Source organism: Taurulus bubalis (genome assembly GCF_910589615.1).
Source record: "Taurulus bubalis genome assembly, chromosome: 1".
Lineage (NCBI taxonomy): Eukaryota > Metazoa > Chordata > Actinopteri > Perciformes > Cottidae > Taurulus > Taurulus bubalis.
In genome coordinates this window covers 43,242,095-43,264,594 of record NC_136589.1, presented here as the reverse complement: position 1 = coordinate 43,264,594, position 22,500 = coordinate 43,242,095, and the positions used below count along the sequence as shown (strand labels likewise).

Genomic DNA, 22,500 nt, shown 5'->3' with positions numbered 1-22,500 from the left:
AGGAGACGGAGAGAGAGAGAGAGAGGAGACGGAGAGAGAGAGAGAGAGGAGACGGAGAGAGAGAGAGGAGACGGAGAGAGAGAGGAGACGGAGAGAGAGAGAGGAGACGGAGAGAGAGAGAGGAGACGGAGAGAGAGAGAGGAGACGGAGAGAGAGAGAGGAGACGGAGAGAGAGAGAGGAGACGGAGAGAGAGAGGAGACTGAGAGAGAGAGAGGAGACGGAGAGAGAGAGGAGACGGAGAGAGAGAGGAGACTGAGAGAGAGAGAGAGAGGAGACGGAGAGAGAAAGAGGAGACGGAGAGAGAGAGAGAGAGGAGACGGAGAGAGAAAGAGGAGACGGAGAGAGAGAGAGGAGACGGAGAGAGAGAGAGAGAGGAGACGGAGAGAGAGAGAGGAGACGGAGAGAGAGAGAGGAGACGGAGAGAGAGAGAGGAGACGGAGAGAGAGAGAGGAGACGGAGAGAGAGAGGAGACTGAGAGAGAGAGAGGAGACGGAGAGAGAGAGGAGACGGAGAGCGACCACATGCCTCTTTATTTACAACATGAGGGAGGAATTAGTTTTTTGACAACATGTATTTTCTAATGCTCATCATGTGAACCGTGTTCACTCAGAACCGGTCCAACTCGTCTTCCTCAGCGAATGTAAACCGTCTCAGTTAATTACAGCTTTTCATTTAGTGGAAAAACATTTGTATATTTGTTGGAACACCTGATGTGATGACGAACAGGACGGAGAGACGCACTCTCTATTTTGGTTCAGCTCGTTTTTTATTCCCAGGCGTGATAAACCCGTTAGAACACGAGGGTCCTGAACGCAGCGCTGAAATAACTTGTGTGTGTGTGTGTGTGTGTGTGTGTGTGTGTGTGTGTGTGTGTGTGTGTGTGTGTGTGTGTGTGTGTGTGACTGGTCTCTGTCACATCTCTGGGTTGTCTTGTTCAGTCTGCCGCTTGGTAGTCTCATTCCTTCCTTCCTTCCTTCCCCCCCTCCCTTCCTTCCTTCCTCCCTCTCTTCCTCCCTCTCTTCCTCTCTTCCTCCCTCTCTTCCTCCCTCTCTTCCTCCCTCTCTTCCTCCCTCCCTTCCTTTCTTCCTCCTTTCCTTCCTCCCTCTCTTCCTCCCTCCCTTCCTTTCTTCCTCCCTTCCTTCCTCCCTCTCTTCCTCCCTCCCTCTCTTCCTCCCTCCCTTCCTTTCTTCCTCCTTTCCTTTCTTCCTCTCTTCCTCCCTCCCTCTCTTCCTCCCTCCCTTCCTTTCTCCGTACCTCCCTTCCTTCCTTTCTCCCTTCCTTTCTCTCTTCCTTCCTCCCTCCCTCCCTTCCTTACATTAATATACGTGCACAAGGAGAAGTGAGTTTTTTACTCGTCCCCTTTACGTAAAGCCTAACTTACTGGTGAGAAGTATTGTTGAGGTTTCTATCTCTGCGTTGCATATCCTCACGCGTATACCGTCGTGTTTCTTTGTCCCCACGATGACCACGTCTCCATTGTCCCTCCTCTTCCTCCTCTTCCTCCTCCAGGTGTACACCTACAAGCATGCTGCCCTCAGCAGGCAGAAGGTGCAGCCCATGCACCACAGCAGCGTCAGCGGCGTGGAGGACATGTCGGCCCTCCAGGACCTCCACGACGGGGCCATCCTGCACAACCTGTTCCTGCGCTACCAGCAGAGGCACATCTACGTGAGTTCACCCGCACAACCTCGTTCACCCTTTCACCTTCATAGTGGCCCGTTTTACATGAGAGAAGCCGTGGTGACTTTTGCTGATTTGGAAATAAAAAGATGAAGAACTCGAGCAGTAAATGGGAGGAAATATGAAATATTTTATTTGCTTTGAATCGACTGAGAAAGTGAGAAAACAAAAAGTGATAAACAATTTATTAAATAAGAAATAGTTAAAAAAAAAAAAAACAGTAAAATAAATTACAAAATTAAGAAATAAATAAGTGAATGTCAACATCCAGAAAGAGCAGGCACTGCAAAAAATATCTCTAAAACTCACTGGTAATAAACAGTGTTATTGATACAGAAGGAAAACTAAACTATATTATATTATATTAAACTAAATTAAACTATATCATATTTTATCATATTAAACTAAATTAAATAAGCTCTTCTCATCCTGAACGTTCAAGTAGAATCACGTAAACACATTTTAATCAGATTCTGCATCTTAAATCAGCTCTGAGAACATGACTTCCTGTTCTAGCTAACGAGAAGCAGCTGATCTTCTGCATGTGAGCGTGGAGTCTGACGTCATACGATCCCTCAACAGCCTCGGCGCTACGCCGCCGGCACACGGCCGTCTTTGAGACGCTCTAAGAAAAGGAATCTGCCGTGAACTGTGACGCTGCTCAATCATTACATAACCGTCTAGACGCGGGCAGACAAGAGGAAGTGGAGGCAAAAGAAGAGCAGAACATGCAGAAGACTTTGTACTTCCTGTCTCTGAGTTTGATACACAACGCGCAGGACACTGTACAGACGGACTGTTTTTCACAATAAAATGCTATTTAGTTTTTACTTTCAACGATTGTAGCACGACTACGACATTATTAAACTGATATTTTTAAGCAATGCCTACACAGAAACCCCCTTTTTAGAACCTTTTTTTTGCAAAGAAATTTCTAAATACGATAATATTGAGTTATTTCTATATCTCTAATGTTCCTTTCCTCCCTTTGTTCTTACTAAAACCACCGATTGTTAAAATACAATAAAAGTTTCATTCCGTTGCATCAGATCTCTATTTTGGAGCTCTTGTGGTTCCGCCATGAACGTTGATGCCAATGTTCAGATGCTGCTGTTCTTCTCATGTCATTCAGAACTAAAGTAGTGCTGCAGTTCATTTATATAAAGCACTAATCACATTACAAAGACACTGCTAAGTATAGGCTGTAGGAGCTAAATGTTCATTGTTTTGCTTGAATCACTTTGTGCAGGTGTTGTCTTTGTATTTCTTAAATGAATTGCGTATTCATGCCGGCGGCAGACTGGTGAAGTTTAGTGTTTCCAGGTGTGCAAGGGAACAAAACATAGACAGAAATGTTAAACATCACACGTTACTGTTCTGTGACGGCAAATATAAACGACTTCAGTCTGGTTCGGTTCTCGTGAATCTTTTTTAATCAGAGAAAACAAATACAAATAAAAAGTGAATAAACTTTCGCTGTTTTTGCATGTTTGTTTTGGGAGGTGTAAACTACGGCGTCGACCAGGTGATGAAAGAAGCAGGTGTTAAAACCCCAAACAAGAGACTTTCAGCCTGTTTTGAACCAGGCCGGCACTGAACGGAGCTCCTTGTTTGGCAGCCGAAGAGCAACGGGTTGCCAAGTGAGAGGGAGGATGACTCCAGTTTGGGCTTTGTTTGGTTTGACGCTGTTTTTAGAGTCTGGTGCAGCGGTGGCCTCACAGGGAGTGTTGGCGCGAGTGACACTAACGGTTAAGAGCACGTTAGCTTTGGAGCAAAACCACAGTGGAGCTAAAAACTCCTGTTGGCTCCTTCTGCTCCAGCTCTGTTAGCCTCTGTGTCTCTTTCCAACACGCTGAAACATGTTTTTTGAAGATTTTTGGCCAGATAATAAATTAAAGGGGAACTCCGTATCTTTCACACATCAAAGTGTGTTTCCAGGTGTTTAGGGAGTTCTCCTGAGAATGTGAACCACAGTTGTAAAGCCTTCTGTGTCTGCACAGAAACCTGAAGGTTTGATGGTACTGATATACTCTATTTCTGTCTATTTCTGTCTATTTCTGTCAAAGAACGTTTCCCTCATGACTTAATATCTTTGTTTTTGTGTTTCTGTTTTGATAGTACTTTCAGTACCGGTACTTTTTGAGTGGGCTTTTTAGCGACTCCTCTGGTTGTATATAAGTATATGCTTCATGTGTTAAAGCTGCATTCTCTCTCCTGACCACCAGGGGGCAACTCCTCTGGTTGTATAGAAGTATATGCTTCATGTGTTAAAGCTGCATTCTCTCTCCTGACTACCAGGGGGCGCCTCCTCCGGTTGTATAGAAGTATATGCTTCATGTGTTAAAGCTGCATTCTCTCTCCTGACTACCAGGGGGCGCCTCCTCCGGTTGTATAGAAGTATATGCTCCATGTGTTGAATCTGCATTCTCTCTCCTGACCACCAGGGGGCGACTCCTCTGGTTATATAGAAGTTTATGCTTCATGTGTTGAATCTGCATTCTCTCTCCTGACCACCAGGGGGCGACTCCTCTGGTTGTATAGAAGTCTAGCTTCATGTGTTGAAGCTGCACGAGGAGAATGAAAGTCTTAGCAGCAGTAATGGTGGAACTGGGATTCTGCGCTAACAAAGTGATGGAATGTAAATGTGTTCCACGCCGTTCTGCTTTACACGCGAGCTAACGAGCTAACGAGCAAACAAAGCCGCTTTGTTCCCGCTGACCCTGGTCAGGGTAAAGAACCTATGAAGGTATGGCGTCAGAAACAAAGGAACATGGAGGACAATCAGCTGTCACCCATTACGGTCTGGCTCTGTGCTCGTGGGCTGATAAACAAACCTGACCCAGCACATTCTCCGGCTAAACAAGCCCACGACAAAGGCAGCCTTGTGCTCCTCTGCACGCATTCTCCGCGGTAACCTTTGACCAATGCCATCTTGTTACTTTAATCACATCTGAACGCTCCCGTATGGTCGAAATTATCCAATCAATTCATCAGAGACGCCCGATCTCCTCTCTGACTGCCTTGTTTTGTTCTCTCTCTCTAGTCAAGAAGCTGCGAAAGGGAGACCATTAGAGGCGAGGTTTTGGTGAAGTGGGCCGTGGTAAAGCTGATAAAGGGCTGTGAGCCAACAACCTTTCATACTACTCCGACCACATCTGCTGTTATTTCCGCTCATTTAAACCGTGCTAATGTTTAAATAACTGGATTCACTCCAAACTGGACACGCCTTGAACGTCGGACACCGAATGTCACATCCAGGGATTTGGTGCTCGGCCGAGCGTCTGGATGTCGTCACGTGTGACGGCTGAGACCTTCCAGAAAGAAACAAGTTTATTTTAGCTTTTGAAAGCCCGTGCCCTCGGTGACACAAGGAGCTTTTCTTTATCAACACCGTGTCGCATCCAGAAGGACTTTGTCAGGCCGTTCAGTTGTCGATTTCTAAAGGAGACGTTTCTATGAAGGCGCTGCCGGTGTGTGGGAGGAAATATGACGCGTTCAAACCTCACTGTCACCATGAACTCACTCAGGTAAAGGTCCTGAGCTCCTACGCCGGCTCTCGGGTTCCCAGAGCAGACCCCGCAAAGGTGACGGGCCGGTGCATGAAATCAAATGCATCAGAGCGCAGGGGCCCGGTGTCATAACCTGTCAGGGGCCCCCAACATTCCTGAAAGAACCCCTGCTGACATCTGAGAGAGTAAATGAGTTCAACCATCACCCTCCAAACAAATCGCTTCTTTCTCTCTTTGCAGGTTTCATCTTTGTGTCTTTATAAGATTCACGTATTCTCTTTGACTTAAAAACCTTCAAATCACTGAGAATGTTCATCTTTTTTTAATGTGAGAGCAACTCGGCTCCCAGAAAAGGATCCTGCAGATGGAAGGTTGTCATTTTTATGTTGAACAGACTGCAAAATATTGAAGAGCATGAAGCTGAAAATCACAAAGGGGACACATGAGAATGAGATTTTTTCCGTTTTTTAGATCTTTTTTTACGTCTTAACATTTAAACTGTGAAGCGCTCGTTAGCCGTGCACTTTTCTTTAGCGTTAGCGCTCCACTGCAGAGGAGACGAGTGAGGCCACCAGTCGACAGCACAGCTGGTTACCATCAGCTAGAGACTGTACACACACATACATATACACACACACACACACACACACACACACACACACACACACACACACACACTGTCTCTCTCAGGAATCTCTGACTTGCTCTGCACCCCGATACTGTCCCTCTCTCACACAAACACACTGACACACACATTCTCTCATTTTTCTATCACACTCTATCACACGTTCTTTATTTTGTCTGCCGACCTACCCCATTAATAATTTACTCTCAACTCCCCCTCATCTTCACACACACACACACACACACACACACACACACACACACACACACACACACACAGAAGGCATTCAAGTGTCAACACCTCTACCCTCTCTCTTCCCAGCAGGGGGTCTTTTTAAATCAAGAACCCTTCTTTCCCACCGCTGGAACCTTTTGCGTCTCATATTTAAATGTAAATATAATATCCAGATATATTGTACGGCCTATGACTGGTGGCAAGACATTCCTCTTGTCGGGTAATTTGTCTGACTTTACAGCACCGGGTGGACTTTGGCCCGGCGGTAGAAATGCAGCCTCCTCTCTGAGGCCGGATCAACCAAACAGAAACACTCGTGTGGCTCATTCTGCAGCAGTGAGCTACATGTGAGCTATGTATGAGCTACGTGTGAGCTACGTGTGAGCTACATGTAAGCTACGTGTGAGCTACATGTAAGCTACGTGTGAGCTACATGTAAGCTACGTGTGAGCTACGTGTGAGCTACATGTAAGCTACGTGTGAGCTACGTGTGAGCTACGTGTGAGCTACGTGTAAGCTACATGTGAGCTACGTGTGAGCTACGCTACATGTTAGCTACATGTTAGTTACGTGTGAGCTACGTGTGAGCTACGTGTGAGCCACATGTGAGCTACGTGTGAGCCACATGTGAGCTACATGTGAGCCAAATGTGAGCTACGTGTGAGCCACATGTGAGCTACGTGTGAGCTACGTGTGAGCTACGTGTGAGCCACATGTGAGCTACATGTGAGCCAAATGTGAGCTACGTGTGAGCCACATGTGAGCTACGTGTGAGCCACATGTGAGCTACGTGTGAGCCAAATGTGAGCTACGTGTGAGCCAAATGTGAGCTACGTGTGAGCCAAATGTGAGCTACATGTGAGCCACATGTGAGCTACGTGTGAGCCACATGTGAGCTACGTGTGAGCCACATGTGAGCTACGTGTGAGCCACATGTGAGCTACGTGTGAGCTACATGTGAGCTACATGTGAGGCCAGAGATGCTGGAGGGTTGCTGCTGCAGGCTTCACACAGGGAAAGCAGGAGAAACCACTCGATTGCGCTCTCTCCAGGTCCGATTTACAGACTCCGCCAAGGGGGTCGCTTTCATCACGGAGCGGACTCGGTCCCGTGACTCGCTCGGCTGATTTGAATAAGTCGGCGTGTCTGCCGGCGGCCCGCTGACGGGCGGAAACAGCCCGCTGCTGCTTCAGGCTTACATTGCTGAGAGATGCTGGTTGGTCTGTGCTTGAGTTCACCTGCTCATCGCCTCCTTTCATCCTGCAGGCAAAGACTTTGACTCAACTGTGGATTTCCAAACGGTTTGCTTTTCTGAAATCGCGCTCAGGTTTTGCCCCAAATTCATTTCCCAATATTTGAAAAAATAAATAAATCCAGAGTTTTCTGCAGGCATTTAAAGTCCGTTTCTCGATGAAATGTTTATTTAATTTCATAAGTCATTCGGTTAGATTACATGTCACTTTCTGGTCTATCTGTACATAAACAACCACACACACACACACACACACACACACACACACACACACATTCCGCCACACTCCTTTATTGAAAGCAGAGCGTGGAAGATGCATTTACATTTCGGAGCTTTTAGCCAACTCTCTGAGTCCTGATGACTCAGATGGAGAAACGAGCTTCCAGCCAAGCGGCGCTTCACGCTTCGCCAAAGAACTCTCCTCCTGATGTCATTTCCTCTCGGCTATGTATACAAAATACCTCACTTCCTGTGAGACCAGATTTAGACCGTAATCGGATGCTGTCCCTTTGGTTTAATTTAGATCATTATGATAATTTTTTGGAATGTAAGGAATAAAATAAGAGCGGAAGTTACTGCATAAGTGGAATGAGACAAAGGCTTTTTTGTGTTTAACACAATTTGTTGCTTTTTTTTTCGGTTAGCTAATTGTGGTCAGTTTTGGGTTATTCACCCATATGTTGGTTGTTAAATGATCTTGCTCACAGATTCGTCTGGAATCTTGTGGCCATATGTTTTTTGGCTCAGATCATTACACTTTGGTTGCAAGATCTGTGAGTTTTACAGCCCTGATTGTTGGGCTGTGAGTTGGAGCTGCAGGTTGCTGTGTGCACGTTTACTACTTTGGGTGCAGTCAACGTATTCAGTCCAGTGGTCATAAACTTTACTGTTAAAAGAAACCCTGCACCGCCTGCTTAGCAAACAGCTGACAGACACAGTTAGAGACGAGCTGGCCAACACAGTGGAGCATTTAGGGGCTGAAAGGATGGATATGTTCCTCAGGAGGTGGTGGAGACCAAAAACAGTCAACTGCCGTTAAGAAACCTTGATTTAAGCATTTTGTCCTTCACCATCTTGGTATTTGAGGACTTTAAACTAGAGATTGAGACCAAGGGAATAAATCAAGAGACGAGTAGAGTCATTGTATCATAAACTTCTATACAACCAGAGGAGTCACCCCCTGGTGGCCAGGAGAGAGAATGTAGCTTTAACACATGAAGCATAGACTTCTATACAACCAGAGGAGTCGCCCCCTGGTGGTCAGGAGAGAGAATGCAGCTTTAACACATGAAGCATATACTTCTATACAACCAGAGGAGTCGCCCCCTGCTGGTCAGGAGAGAGAATGCAGCTTAAAGGCAATTTTGGGCTGTGCTTGAACTTGAATTGTCCTTTTGTGTAATTTGCTCAGGAGATGTGGGCAGCAATTCAAGTTAACTTTCTTAAACGTTTAATCTAATGTTCAGTTCCTTACTTAAAGTCTAATACATACGTTTTTGGTATATAAGCAAATTCTCATAAAAGATGTAACGCAGCATATTTTCTCTCATCCGTATGATAACTATGTAAAAACAGAATTTTAATACATATTTTTTGTTTTGCCCCAAAGAGAACGTTCCAAATGTTCCACAATGTATTAATATGTTGGGAATGTCTCACGTCCTCAGGAACCCTGTCCAAACTGCCATAGCGTGGTTTAAAAACAACAACTGGGCGTCCCTTGGAGAATAAACGCTCGCTCTCTTCTCCTGAACAACCACACTTTTGCAGAGGTCGGGTTTCCATCCGTCAACAGCGATATTAAACGTGAACTGTGGATCAGGATCACTTTAATCGCCAAGTATAACAAATGCAGGAATTTGTCTTGGTGACACGGTAACTGTTGCCCCCCAACCCCCAACTCCACTCTCTTACATTTCCTGCCGTCAGTCATGCAGGTTGCAGAGCGCTTTAGCTCTGATCCTCCAGGTTTTCTTTTCTTATTCTTTACCTCCATCTGGTCCTCATTTCCCTCTCGGCACATTTTATCTGGCTCCGTCTCTGAGAGATCTTATTTTTTTGGACAGGTCCGACTGCCTGCATGCCTCCCACTGCTCTCCAGTTGACTGACGCTTCTCTGTAAACACAACGTTAGCTAGCTGCAGTTATTGCTGTACATCTCTGAAGGTTTGTTGATTGTCAAAGCTTTATAGTTAACTCGACATTTAACTATAATCCAATTATTTATTTCCATTGTGGAAAGAAAAAGCATCCATAAAAACTTCCCAAACTACTCCTGCAGCATCATCCACTCCTCCACCTGTGTGCTCAGTGTGTCCCAAGCCATCATCGTGGAATCAACCATGCACTTCTGGGGTTTGAGTCATATTGCGACACAAGCTGTGTACTCAGTCATATTCTGGCGCCTCCAAAATAATTAATTTCCAAATTAATCGGTTTGAATGTTCTGAAATAAAGTAAAACGCGTGTTTGGTTTCTTCGGAGAGTCACCTCGTTACCCATTTGTTCTTATTTAGCTTCAATGTCTCCTTCTGTTATTCTACATTTTTTGTAATCTTTAGAAATTAAATATAAATGTTTTTCTTGGGTCGGACAGGACTTCATAGTCTAAGCGTCGGTCCTTCAGTACAACCTTTGTCAGGAAAACGATCACCATGAAACGTATTGTTGGCTATCGGTGGTTAATGGTCCCGTGTGGAGCATCTAGTGACATCTAGTGGTGAGGCTGCAGACTGCAACTAACTGAAACGTTCCCAAGCGCATCGGAGATCTTCGGAGGCCGAAAGAAAAACATGAAAACGTGCAAGTTCCTCACTGCACTCTTAGATATGAAGGTGCAAACTAGAACCATGTAGGGTTTTTCGACTGGTTCCCATCGCAGATCCTTTTTTGGTGGAACCTTTTATAACGCCTCTTATCTAAAAAAGGGATCTACTTGGACATCGAACCATAATGTGAAAGGTTCCACCCATAACTCCTATTAGAGGCTCGACAGAGAACCCTTCTATGGCGTAATGGTTCCACCAAGAACCCTTAAGGGTTTCGTCAAGAACCCACCCAGAAGGTTCTACCAAGAACCTTTTTATATACAAAGGGTTTCCACTAGAACTCACCCAGGGTTCCTCATGAGGCTCTTTAATGACCCGGGCACAACAATCCTGGTTCACAATCAGTTTTTGGGGGGTGTATTGGATCTTTTAACACTCACGCTTTCAACATTCCTTGAAGAACACTTTCTTAAAAAAAAGGGTTCTCCATAAGCAAATGGTTCTGGGTATAACCTCAGCCTTTCAGGAAGAACCCATTGGAACCAGCACCGTTTGGTTTGCCTGATCGCGAAGAGCATCCAAAAAACAATATATGTAGATATAAACGGCTCATTCTAAGCTAAGGAAAACACCACCATTCTTATTTTCAGGTGATTGTACACACTTCAGAAAACACACGTATACATATTGTCTTCCATTTCTGCCGATCGATCCCCTAAATGCTCCAAACTGGACCTTTTAAAAGTAAATACCAGCACCAGGCATCGCACCGGTTGGACTCCTGTAACTCTGTATGACCACGGTCATAGATACCACAGTTTAAATACCTCAAACAAACAATGTAAGAGTGGGGATCGGGTTCACGGCGTCACCTCCGTGGAATGACTCTGAAGTATCCGACACCACACACGGAGGACGAGGGGATAATCACATCAGCCAATAGGAGGGCTGCTGGTGACACTCACAGCCAATTAGCTCTCAGCCGGGGCGCCGCCGTGGAAAATGTGAGCAGGAATGGAGCAACAGGGAAATCTAATGGAGTCCAATTGGTTATTGAGTTGAGGGGAAGCGAGACTTTACCCAAAGTCAACATTTTTTTTACCACTTAGCGACACTGACCTCCAGTCTGCTGCAGAAACAAACGTTGACTTTTCTGATAATGCGTCTCAGGAAGCAGATGAGTTCTGTAGATGGAGGCTGGTAAAAGGTTGGACACCAAAATTGTGTGTCCGAGTGGCAGCGAGACGGACATTTCTGCTTTAATGTGCCTGAGCTGGCTCCTCCCACTGACATGGCTCCTCCCCCTGGGCCGGCTCCTCCACCTGAGCTGGTGTTGACTCTGCTCCGTCTGAGAGATAACTCCCGTGGGGATTATGATCTGCTGTACTTCACTGTAAAGACACACACACACACACACACACACACACACACACACACACACACACACACCCACACGCACCCACACACACCTCTTCCCCTTCCCTAAGGCGGGATCTTATTTGTCATGTAAATAAATGGCGTCACCTCAACTGCCATGTAAATGGATTTGCAGCTGAATGTGGGTCAGTCAGTCAGTAGGCCGTTCGGGAGCTTAGTGGGAGGGGCTTATGAGGGCAGGTGATGAAGGCGGTGATGCTCTTTAATTCCCATTGTTGTAATACATTACCACCTTTTAATCATGCACTGTAATTATTATAATGTGATAATGGCTTTTAGGAAAGTGGAAAAAATCCTCATTAAATCTATGCAAGAACAATACATCACATTTTCATATTCATGTTTTAATTCACTGAAGATCGTCACTGATCACTGAGAGTATATTATGATCAGAGATTATAATACATTATAACCTTTTTATAATGCATTGCAATTATTATGTGATTATGGCTTTCAGTGAAGTGAAACAAATATAAGTAAATATATGCAACTATGCATCTACTTAACTTATGATCACATTATAATGCATTTTAAAAAAGATCATTATTGCAACTATGAAAAAGAAAGAAGAAACAAAAACGCAATTTGAACTTCTTTAATAATTTATTTTGCAAAAAGTGTTAAAACAATGGATCTATCTATGCAACATTTCTCTATGTGTTACCAATGTAAAGAAAGACGCTCCACGTGCCTCATACATTGAACTATTTATATTTGTGCAACCTCTACTTATAGCCTCTTCTGTGGTCATCAGCTGATGTTTTATAGGATGTTTGTCACATGACATCATCACTTCCTGGTGTTGCTGAGCAGCTCCAAATTTATTTGGGGCGAAATTTTAAACGAGACACAAAGAAATAGTTTTTGGGAGAAAATATAACAATTTCAAAGCTTAGTTTGAGTCTCTTTTTCTAACGGAACGGTTGCTCGTGATGCATTCAATGACCGTCGGAAAGACGAAAATAAAAAGATAAACGGTGTAGTTTTAAGGAGCCTTCCGGGACATTTAGTGACTCTGCAGCTGCACCCAGAGCTTTGATGTTTTTCTTGTATTCATAGGAATAAAAGCTGATGGAGCTTCATAACTTTAACCAATCAGAAGCTCCTTTAAGTATTTCCACCCAGCGAAGCTCCTCCCACCATGGTGATTTTATTGCTGGTCCTCTTTTCATGCCCATTAACCCAATCATCCTTATCGTGGCTGTAATCTGAGTTCAGAGCTCTGAGCCATTCATCCAACCTAAACAGTGTCTGGAAACCTTTTCTGCTGATTGATCTCTATAATGAGGGAAAAGGAGACCTGTGTTTTTAATTCATCTGCTTGTGTTAGCGAGACCTGAACCACTTTGACCTCCGCTCGTAAAATAAACCCTGAATAGCACTTTTACTAACGGGTAGTAAAACAATAAGAGATGGCTTCTGTAAAACGGCTTCACTGAAACCAGCAAAATAAACAGAGAAGTGAAATGCAGCTCCGTGGGACTAAAGCTAGACATCCTCAACATAAGAACAGGAGGGATAGAGCCAACAACCTCCCGGTGTGTCGCATGTTAAACCCTCCCCCAAAATGTAATCCGTCCGTCAAATAAAGGAGAAGACGGCCCCCGAAAGAAATGGTTCTTAAAATGATGAAAAAGAAGCTTTTCAGTCGTATGAGTTAAATAGGTATGTTGGTTACATAACTTGCAGATGGAGTTAAGAACAGAAGGTACTTAACAAAAGCAGTTATGCATGTCAGGTTATAAAAGTACGCTAAGATAAGTCGACATCTGGTTTTACGCGGGACACGGACAGCCGTCTCCTGGGTGAAAGTCCTGGCAAATCTTTTTACCCCCCAAAAAAAACAGGATCCAGGCTGGTCTCGTCCAAATCCGAAAAATAATGCTCCGTAAATCGTAGATATCCCACAAAATATATTGGTCACATTTACAAACTGATCGAAAGTTACGAAGGTAACTACGGTTCTATGAATCCTGGATGACCGCCAGAGGCAATGTTTCACACTGGGTATATTCCGTCTCGCGCTTGCGCAGTTCGAATATTGTATACCAAAAAAGTCACGCGTGACCTCGGATGACCCCCCCAGCCGGGTATAACTTCTGCCGTCATCCTGAGATCAGTTCTGTACTACTGTTGAGACCAGTCCTGTGGAATTAGCGTGGTCTCAGTTAGCCTGAGTGGGCACACGCCGCTATCTATCACAGCCGCGATGTTTACCAACGTTGATGCACCCGCTGTCAGTGCTGTCATCGCTGTTAATACCGTCATCAAAGTAACCTGGTAGCGTCCCATCAGTTAGCCTGCGTGGGAACCCTCCGCTACCTATCACAGCGATGTTTACCGACGTGGACGTACGCGCTGTCAGTACAGTCATCGCTGTTAGTACCATCATCGATACCTGACGTCGCTCTCGTTAGCGTCCCCTCAGTCAGCCTGAACGGGACGCTGCTCACAGAAAGCCGGCCGCGACAGTAGCGACGTAGCCCCGCCAAGCCGTGGAATCTGCTGTTGCAGAAACAATCTTAGTCGATAGCCGACCTGGTGATGACCGCGCTTTTTTTGTGGTTATTATTTTAAGTATTTTGACAATTTAAGATGCGTTTCCTCTGAATGTGTGAGAGATGGAAAAGCTTCCTCAGCCCGTTCTCCTCCCAGTGTTTACTGGTTTGGAAACGCCTCCAGGCTTTTCCAACCCGGTTTCTGCCCGACCAGAAGATGCTGTCGTAACCTTCTGCAGCAAGGCTTGTTTTCCCACACATGCATGCTGATGGGCTGCCTTTTTTTTCTCCAACTTTTTCTATTTTCTTTGCCTGCCTATTTATCCATTAGTCACCGCAGCAGCGTAGCGGCTGCCAACGCGTCTTCTGGCTCCACGAGCTTCTATTTCAGCGAGTTTGGTTCTGTTGCGCTTTGAACTTTGAAACGTGACGCCGGTTTGGGGGAAAAGAAAGTGCAGTTTGAGTGGAGGTGGTGACAAGAGAAAAGATGAAAAGGTCAAACGTGTTGGGTGTTGTGTTGCTGAGCGCAGGGGAGGAGCTTTTGTGTTTTTACTCACGTGTGTGGCCCTTTAAGCCCTCACCCTAACCCTAACCCCCAATCCTAGTTATTGTTTGAGTTGTGTTTAGAGGTTGTACATGGGGATTATATATTATTGTAGCCCTGATTTCTATGTTTAACTTGATACCTAACATGTTTTGATTTTGATTTTTACCATGATATAAAAGAGTCCCCTAATTAGGGGTTTGCCGGAGCTCAACCAAGTTTTATGACTTTTGTCCGACAAATTGGATGAACGTGTTGCCTTTGGCCCACTGATTAAATGAGAGGGACAGCGTATCGCCTCAGATCTCAGTTCTTGCTCTCGTCATCAGTGGCTTTGGGAAGCTGATGCTATGCAACCGTTTAGTTCAGTCCGTTTCAGGAAGATCCTACAGCTTCACACTCTTACGACTGAGACACGCACACACTTTACTACCCTCTCTCCAGATGCGATAATACTGTCTTTTGTGAACCTTTTTCTTCAATTCCTTCATTTAAATGTAATCTGTAAATTGCCCTCTCGGAGCACTTCTTACTGTTGTTATGGATTCACACGTTTAAAAAAGGCTTGAGCGGCTTTTTGCTTCATAAATCTGTGCAAATGAGACAAAAGTCGAGTGATGTTTCCTAAATTATCTCCGGAACCCCAACGTTGATCAACTTAGTTGAAATTGCTGAAATACAGTAAAGCCTTGTGGGAAGAGTTATAGCCGAAAATAAAAAATTACACTCACCATTAAGTTTATGATCGTGGGAGGTTTCTTCGAACACGTCACACGTTTTAAGCAGTAATTTATGCAAAGAAAAATACCCAGCATGCACAAATCCGAGCAATTTTAGGCATAAAGGTTATAACTTTTCCATTTTTTGAACCGAACGACACAATTTTTTTTGACTAAAACTCCTTGGTAACAGGCTAAGGCTTTGTTTTATTGTGATTTTTTTAATTCCGATTCTGTAGGTCATTATCTTTACAAAGAGGGGTCTCAACTCTGTAGGTTGTTGTTTAGGCCTTGAACCATGGAGTTGGAAAAACTCAAGGCCGGCTTGAGAAGGCATTTTTGGGAAATCTTGCTCATATCATGCTGGATGTTCATAGTTATGATCAAAATATGTTCTAAAAGTTTTTTTTTATTTATTCACAAATAAACTGAAAAAAATGATATAAATTAACACAAGTATTAGAACTCATTTGGGGTTCCTACAACTACTCGAACAGACCTCACTAAGAACTCTAGAAGAGCTTCTCTCCCCCCCCCCCCATATGGTGGACTCGGGGCTTAAAAGGTTAATGTTGACTCATTCCTAACTCTCTACCGTTTCTTCTGATCCCCAGACGTACATTGGCTCCATCCTGGCGGCGGTGAACCCATACCAGCCTCTCGCCGGCCTCTACGACCGGCCGGCCATGGAGCTGTACAGCCGGCACCACCTGGGAGAAACCGCCCCGCACATCTTCGCCGTCGCCAACGAGTGCTACCGCTCGCTGTGGAAGAGGCTGCAGAACCAGTGCGTCCTGATCAGGTAGGTTGGGTCTCTCTGGTTAGTTTGTGGCTACTAGGGGGCGGAAAATATCCCAAACAAGCCCGGGCAGACACAGAAAGCTGATTACATGTATTAAAATGTCTTTGTCTTCACGTCCTCCTAACAATAGTTTCGTAATTTTTGCTGACCAACCAGCAAAAGCCCAGTCAGGATATTTGTACCTTTTCTCGTCGGCGGTTAAATCGAGCCCTCTAATTGGCCGTTAGAATAAACTGCCTCGCTCTTAAACTGGTTAGATTGCTCACCCCTCAGTGTGCCAAACACTTTCAAGCCTCCCGGGCGGTTTGGCTGCAGCTCTGAGGATCTGAACGCCACACGACACACACACACACACACACACACACACACACACACACACACACACACTCTATCTACTATCTACTTCCTCCGCCGCTTTCCCTCCTCACATCCTTTCTTCAGCTGGCCGACTTTCATATCCTCTGCCGCTCCATTGTTCTATCGGACAGACAAAGACGTTCTCTTCAACCCGACTTCAAAAGCTCAGTTGTTTTTACACGTCAGAAATGATAATATTTGGGACCCCGATTTAGCGGACGGCGGATGCCGGTGGACGTCCCGGTGTTTGACTCTGTGGGAACCGCTGTGTTTGTGGTCATCGAGGTATCCTGACTACGTGGACGGTGGACTTTGATCCATCCTTCGGGGACTTTGGATGTCAAAACAGTCGCAGAGTAAAGAGAAGTGTTTTAAATCCAATAAAAGATTTTAACGACATTTTGATCCGTCACATGCAGTATTCTTTCTAACCCTCTGAACTCCCTTTAAAAACCACGGTTTCTTTAAACAATCGCCAAAACTCCACTGGTTGTCCTTCCAGAAGCTGTAAAAAAACATAATTATTGTCGGATTTTCATCTTTCCGACAGTGCTTGAACAAGTGCAACGAACATTAGCGTCAGAAAAAGCAGCTTAAACAAAGCTGAAAATGAAAAAGTCTCATTTCGTTGGATTCATAGGTTCCAGTGTTTTTCCAATTTTTGTAAAAGAAATATTTTTTTAATGATTTATGGCATATTAACTGTTATTCTGCAGTAAAGACATGTTCTAGTTCTCCACTTCTAGTTCTGGTGGTTCTGTTTCCATAGAGGAGCAGGACTTTTATTTTGTAGTGAAAGTCAAGACCACAGAGAGAAAGAATGTGACTTGGAGTTCAGATGGTGAAAGAATCCCAAACTCAAAGATTTACGTCATGAATTCAGTCTGTGAATATTTGTATATTTTTTTTATATTTGGCGGTTTCTGATCCCAAAGACCAGCCAAGAAGACCACGGCGATCACCGAAACGTCGTCGACTCGTTTCTCGTTTGAACCTTTTTGTCCAGAGAACTGAACTCGCTTCCTGCCTCGTCTCCGTTCAGTCGGGATGTGATGCGTGACGTTCAGGGTTCAAGCTCACGTCGGTCAGCGAACTTGTAAACTAAGCAGAATGAGATAAAAACAGTTAAGAGGTGAAGGGGGCGGTCGCTTTAGAGTGTTGCAGTTTTCTGACATTTAGCCTGCATGAGTTTAAAGCCCCCGGTTCCATCGGCATTGTGGGTAATGAGACGCACGTTTACAGTCTGTACACATACAGTAACATCCCTGTCCCGGGACCTCACATCGGATCAGGAAAAACTCCCCCAATAAAGATAGTAAAAACCCTTTCACAGGGAAAAAAGGGAAGAAACCTGAGGGAGAGCAACAGAGGAGGATCCCTCTCCCCGGATGGACAGAAGCAATAGATGTCATGTGTCATGACTTTGTCGGGTTCATGCAACAACCATCATGGTTCAGTTTGAGAGGACTGCATCTGCCACGTTAGTCAAGCTGCTAGTTAGAAGTCTGTGAACTTAGACTGCGACGTGAACAGCGGTCTCCTGGGTGAAAGTCATGCGTTTGCACTGCAATCACATTCCTGGATCCTGTCGGCTCGTTGGATTGGTTTTGACCTGATCGCAAACGAGCAGAGCATTTGAAACCCAGCATCTCGGCGAGCGCCGGCTCCCCTCGCGTGTTCCCTCGGCCGTCCTCCGTCCTCCTGCGCGGGACACAGGAAGTCTTTTGTCCGGCAGGATGTCGGTCGGTGGGAAGAACAAGCGGCGGTGGCGTAAACACAAACATGCCGTGTCGTGGATGGAGGAGGGCTCCTGCTTCACAATGCGGCCATTCTGTCCGGAGAGACGTATCGCGGCTGCAGATCTGCTTCCTGTTTGTCCTTCTCCCTCCGATTCCCGCTGTAAATCAGTGTCATCTCTTCTTGAACTGAGGGCCTGGAGTTCATGAAAACACTCAATTTACCAAAGAACCTGTAGCTTTAAGACACAAATATATGGGTCGTTAGTTTTTCCATGACGGCAGCACATAGAGCTGTGCAGCCAACAGGAGGACAGACCTCAGACCACAGCCTCAGATGAAACAACCTGGTGCTCCACTGTGTCAGGATGCAGTGAAGGACACACTCTCATTATTTAAGAATAGTTTGAAGTTTATAGTGAAAGTCAAACAGGATGATTCTACAGCTCAACTGGGTATAAAGTTGCAAATAATAGTTATTATATCGATAAAGCTTCATAACATACTTTAAACTTACTTTAGAAACTAAATTGCCCTCTTAAAGGGACAGTATATAGAGTTTAGTGCCATCTAGTGGTGAGGCTGCACATTGCACCCAACCAAACACCCCTCCGCCGACTCTCTCTAGAACCAGGGTTTGTCCCTTCTGGGCTCCTGTAGAAACATGGTGGACTACGTGAGGAGGACCCGCTCCCTGTGTAGACATGAACGGCTGATCCTGAGCTCACGGAAAACACAACGGATGTTTATACATTAATGAAAACATAGTTCTGAATGTTATATTTATTTTCCGCTGATAGATCCCTCTAAATGCTACAAAACCGTTAATAAAGAAACAGGGTTCATACAAAAGTCTTTGAAAAGTTAGAAGTTGTTTTCTTCATATTATGACAGCTAAAGCCCCAAAAACATGAATTTAAAACCTCTGCATGTACAAATGCACTAAATGTTTCATCATGACCTTCATGCAAGACAAACAACTATTTTATTTTACGCCCACACACATAATTTAAATGAACTCATTCATAAATCTTTTGCCTGCATTTGGTAAAACCGTGTCGTTACATGAAATATAAATGTAGTTTTTAATGGATAATGACCCTAAACGTGTTTGAGTATTCTCTCCCGTTCTCCTCTTGACCTCCAACCAGTGAGAGTGTCACTTTTAAACCCTCGGCTTCTACTTTTACGGCCTCAGTGTAGTTAACCGGCTAATTGTTGCCCTCGAGCTGCAGCTGAGAGGAACGTCTCAGACTTTAAAGAGTTCAGGGAAACCAAACGAGTAGAACATGCGTCTGCACACCTGAAACAACTGGCACTTTGAATTAAAAATGTTCCCATGTGCTTCATCCCACCTTTTCCATCCTGAGGGGTCCAGTACAGATTATCACAGATTATCACAGGCTCATTATCGTTGACGGTTATTACTTTTATTTTAAAGAAGCAGGTCTCTTTAATTAAATTTCGTGCCCCAAACGTCTTCTGTTTTTTTTGCCGCAAGACAAACCTGGTGCAACAATACTAGCTGAGAAGAAGAAGAAAAAAAAACTCTTGATGATGGAAAGTGAAGAGAAAAAACTAAAACGCTCCAAGTGCAAAACAAAAAACGGGCTGAATTGCAAAATGTGTCATCTGTTAAAAACTGGTTGGACTAAGTGGACTTTAAATTGGGATTATTGTATTATTCATCTAATATATCTTTATGAATAGTAGCCTGCAAAAAATGAAATGTGTGCTGCTTTCCTGTCCGTGTCTTTAAGGCCGTAATGAAGTGAGCAGCAACGAGCTTTTACACATATACATCGTTACTGTGATAGAATGTGTTGAGGCAAGAATTAACACTTTTTTTATTTTAAATTTGTAAACCGACACTTGTGCTTGAAAGTAAGTTTTCTTTTTTGGGGGGGGCTCGTGGTGTTTGTGTGCCTGATGCCTAAAGTTAGATTCTGGGTGGAGGATCAGTTTAACACCGAGTCAGAGTCCAGCTGCCACACGACGTGGTCTGCTTCACAATGAACACACACACACACACACACACAAATTACCCCCATCGGTCCCCCAAAAAACACCAAAGCCGTCTCAGAGCGGACCCTCGTAAAACATGTAACGCCCCCCCACCCATACAGAGAAACGATCAGTTCTTGTAAGGAAGAGGAGCTATAAATTGCAGACTGGCACTTTCAGGCGAGGCAGGAAGCTTTCTCGTCGGATCTAGGGATTGTGGGTAATCAGATCCAGGCAGGGGTAGGCGAATGAAACGGGAGCTGGTGTAATAGACGAGGAGGGAGAGGAGGAGGAGGAAGCCAGCTCTAACACCAGGCATCTGCTCATTAACGCTCATGAATGCCACTTTGCGTTTTCACCGATGCGGATACCTGCCTGCGTCCAGCCACATGATTTAATGAATCCCCCCCGTCGTGGCTTTGCTGCAGATTTCAGCAAGAACTTGTTCTGAACCGCCAACGAAGAAACTCCTGGAAAAACTCCAACCGCTGATTGCACACAGCACATTCCACCAGGGCAGGTTTTTCTTCTGGATAATAAAGCAATAAACAGGAGATTCAGACACAGTCGGCATGTTTTTATGACCTGATACCCTATGTGTTTTCTGGTTCAGGCCTCCTAATTCCGCAAAATACGCTGGTAACTTTCCCAACTTTGTGTCAACAGTTTGCCTTATGTCTTTTTCGGGTTTAAACAGTACAATGCCTCTGTGCATAAAGACAGCTTCATAAAGTAATGAGTTCCCCAGTTTGGTGAGGAGGAACTTGACTGGAACCTCTGGTTCTGTTGAGTGTGTTAAAGCTGCATTCTCTCTCCTGACCACCGGGGGCGACTCATCTGGTTGTATAGAAGTCTATGCTTCATGTGTTCGAGCTGCATTCTCTCTCCTGACCACCGGGGGCGACTCATCTGGTTGTATAGAAGTCTATGCTTCATGTGTTAGAGCTGCATTCTCTCTCCTGACCACCGGGGGCGACTCATCTGGTTGTATAGAAGTCTATGCTTCATGTGTTGAAGCTGCATTCTCTCTCCTGACTAACAGGGGGAGACTCCTCTGGTTGTATAGAAGTACATGCTTCATGTGTTAAAGCTGCATTCTCTCTCCTGACCACCGGGGGCGACTCCTCTGGTTGTATAGAAGTCTATGCTTCATGTGTTAGAGCTGCATTCTCTCTCCTGACCACCGGGGGCGACTCATCTGGTTGTATAGAAGTCTATGCTTCATGTGTTAGAGCTGCATTCTCTCTCCTGACCACCGGGGGCGACTCATCTGGTTGTATAGAAGTCTATGCTTCATGTGTTAGAGCTGCATTCTCTCTCCTGACCACCGGGGGTGACTCATCTGGTTGTATAGAAGTCTATGCTTCATGTGTTGAAGCTGCATTCTCTCTCCTGACTAACAGGGGGAGACTCCTCTGGTTGTATAGAAGTACATGCTTCATGTGTTAAAGATGCATTCTCTCTCCTGACCACCAGGGGGCGACTCCTCTGATTGTGTAGAAGTCTATGAGAAAATGCCTCTACTTCTCTCTTGATTTATTCCCTCAGTAAACAATTTAGATTTTTGCAAAAGAAACAACTGGCTGCCAAAGACCTGCATGACTTCTAGGAAATATCCCATTTCAAAGTTTATCATGAAACAAAACACTGGGGGACTTTTCATTGACAAAAAAAACGATTTCCAGGGTTGATATTGTTTTGACTGGCTGCCGTTGTGTCTAAAAACAGCCCAGATTTGATTAAACGCCGAAGCACTGAGGGAGTTATCCCCCGACCCAGCAGTCTGTCCCCGACCTCCTGATCCCGGAGAGGGCGTGAGGTCAATCTCGAGACTCTCCAGCCTCGTTAATTACTCAGGCATCTGGGGGTCACGAACGCCCTGCTGCAAAGCCCTGCAAAAACACACCTGAGAGGTTTTCTCTGGGGGATCCAGGCCGGTTTGATCTGAGTTCTCTGCACTGTGAGTCGGATTAAGAACTCGACTGTGACCAAAGGTAGGAATGAAAAAGGAGGAGAGCATGATGGGAAGGAAACACATCTTGGCATGTTTGTTCCAGGTGTAACATGAGGCCAGCAGTTATTTAGGACGAGGATGAGAGGACGAGACTTAGTGCCTCAAAGTCTAATAGTTTGCCTTCGTTCATGAGGTCACACTGGATTCTTGAGGTTTGCGTGGCTGAACAAACACACTCAGTTCTTTTTTTTTTGTAGGTTCCAGTCTGAAAGTATACAGTCTCGCAGTCTACTAAAGTTTCCTCCCCAAGGATGGGAAAAAATACATAAATGTATTGATGTGAGTAGTCGTAAAACAACCTGAATTGCTCCGTCACTTCA

The 22,500-nt window shown here is 44.9% G+C and overlaps 1 protein-coding gene across 2 annotated transcripts in view; it reads left to right on the top strand.

The window, feature by feature from the left end:
* myo10 (myosin X) overlaps nt 1-22,500 on the top strand; it is a gene marked incomplete at its 5' end in the record, with an annotated part of 97,231 nt that overhangs the window by 34,222 nt on the left and 40,509 nt on the right. For both annotated transcript variants that reach the window (XM_079220681.1, XM_079220682.1), the window contains 2 exons: nt 1,511-1,669; nt 15,882-16,069. In XM_079220681.1, coding sequence (XP_079076807.1) covers nt 1,511-1,669; nt 15,882-16,069 — 347 coding nt within the window. The remainder of the gene's footprint in view (nt 1-1,510; nt 1,670-15,881; nt 16,070-22,500) is intronic.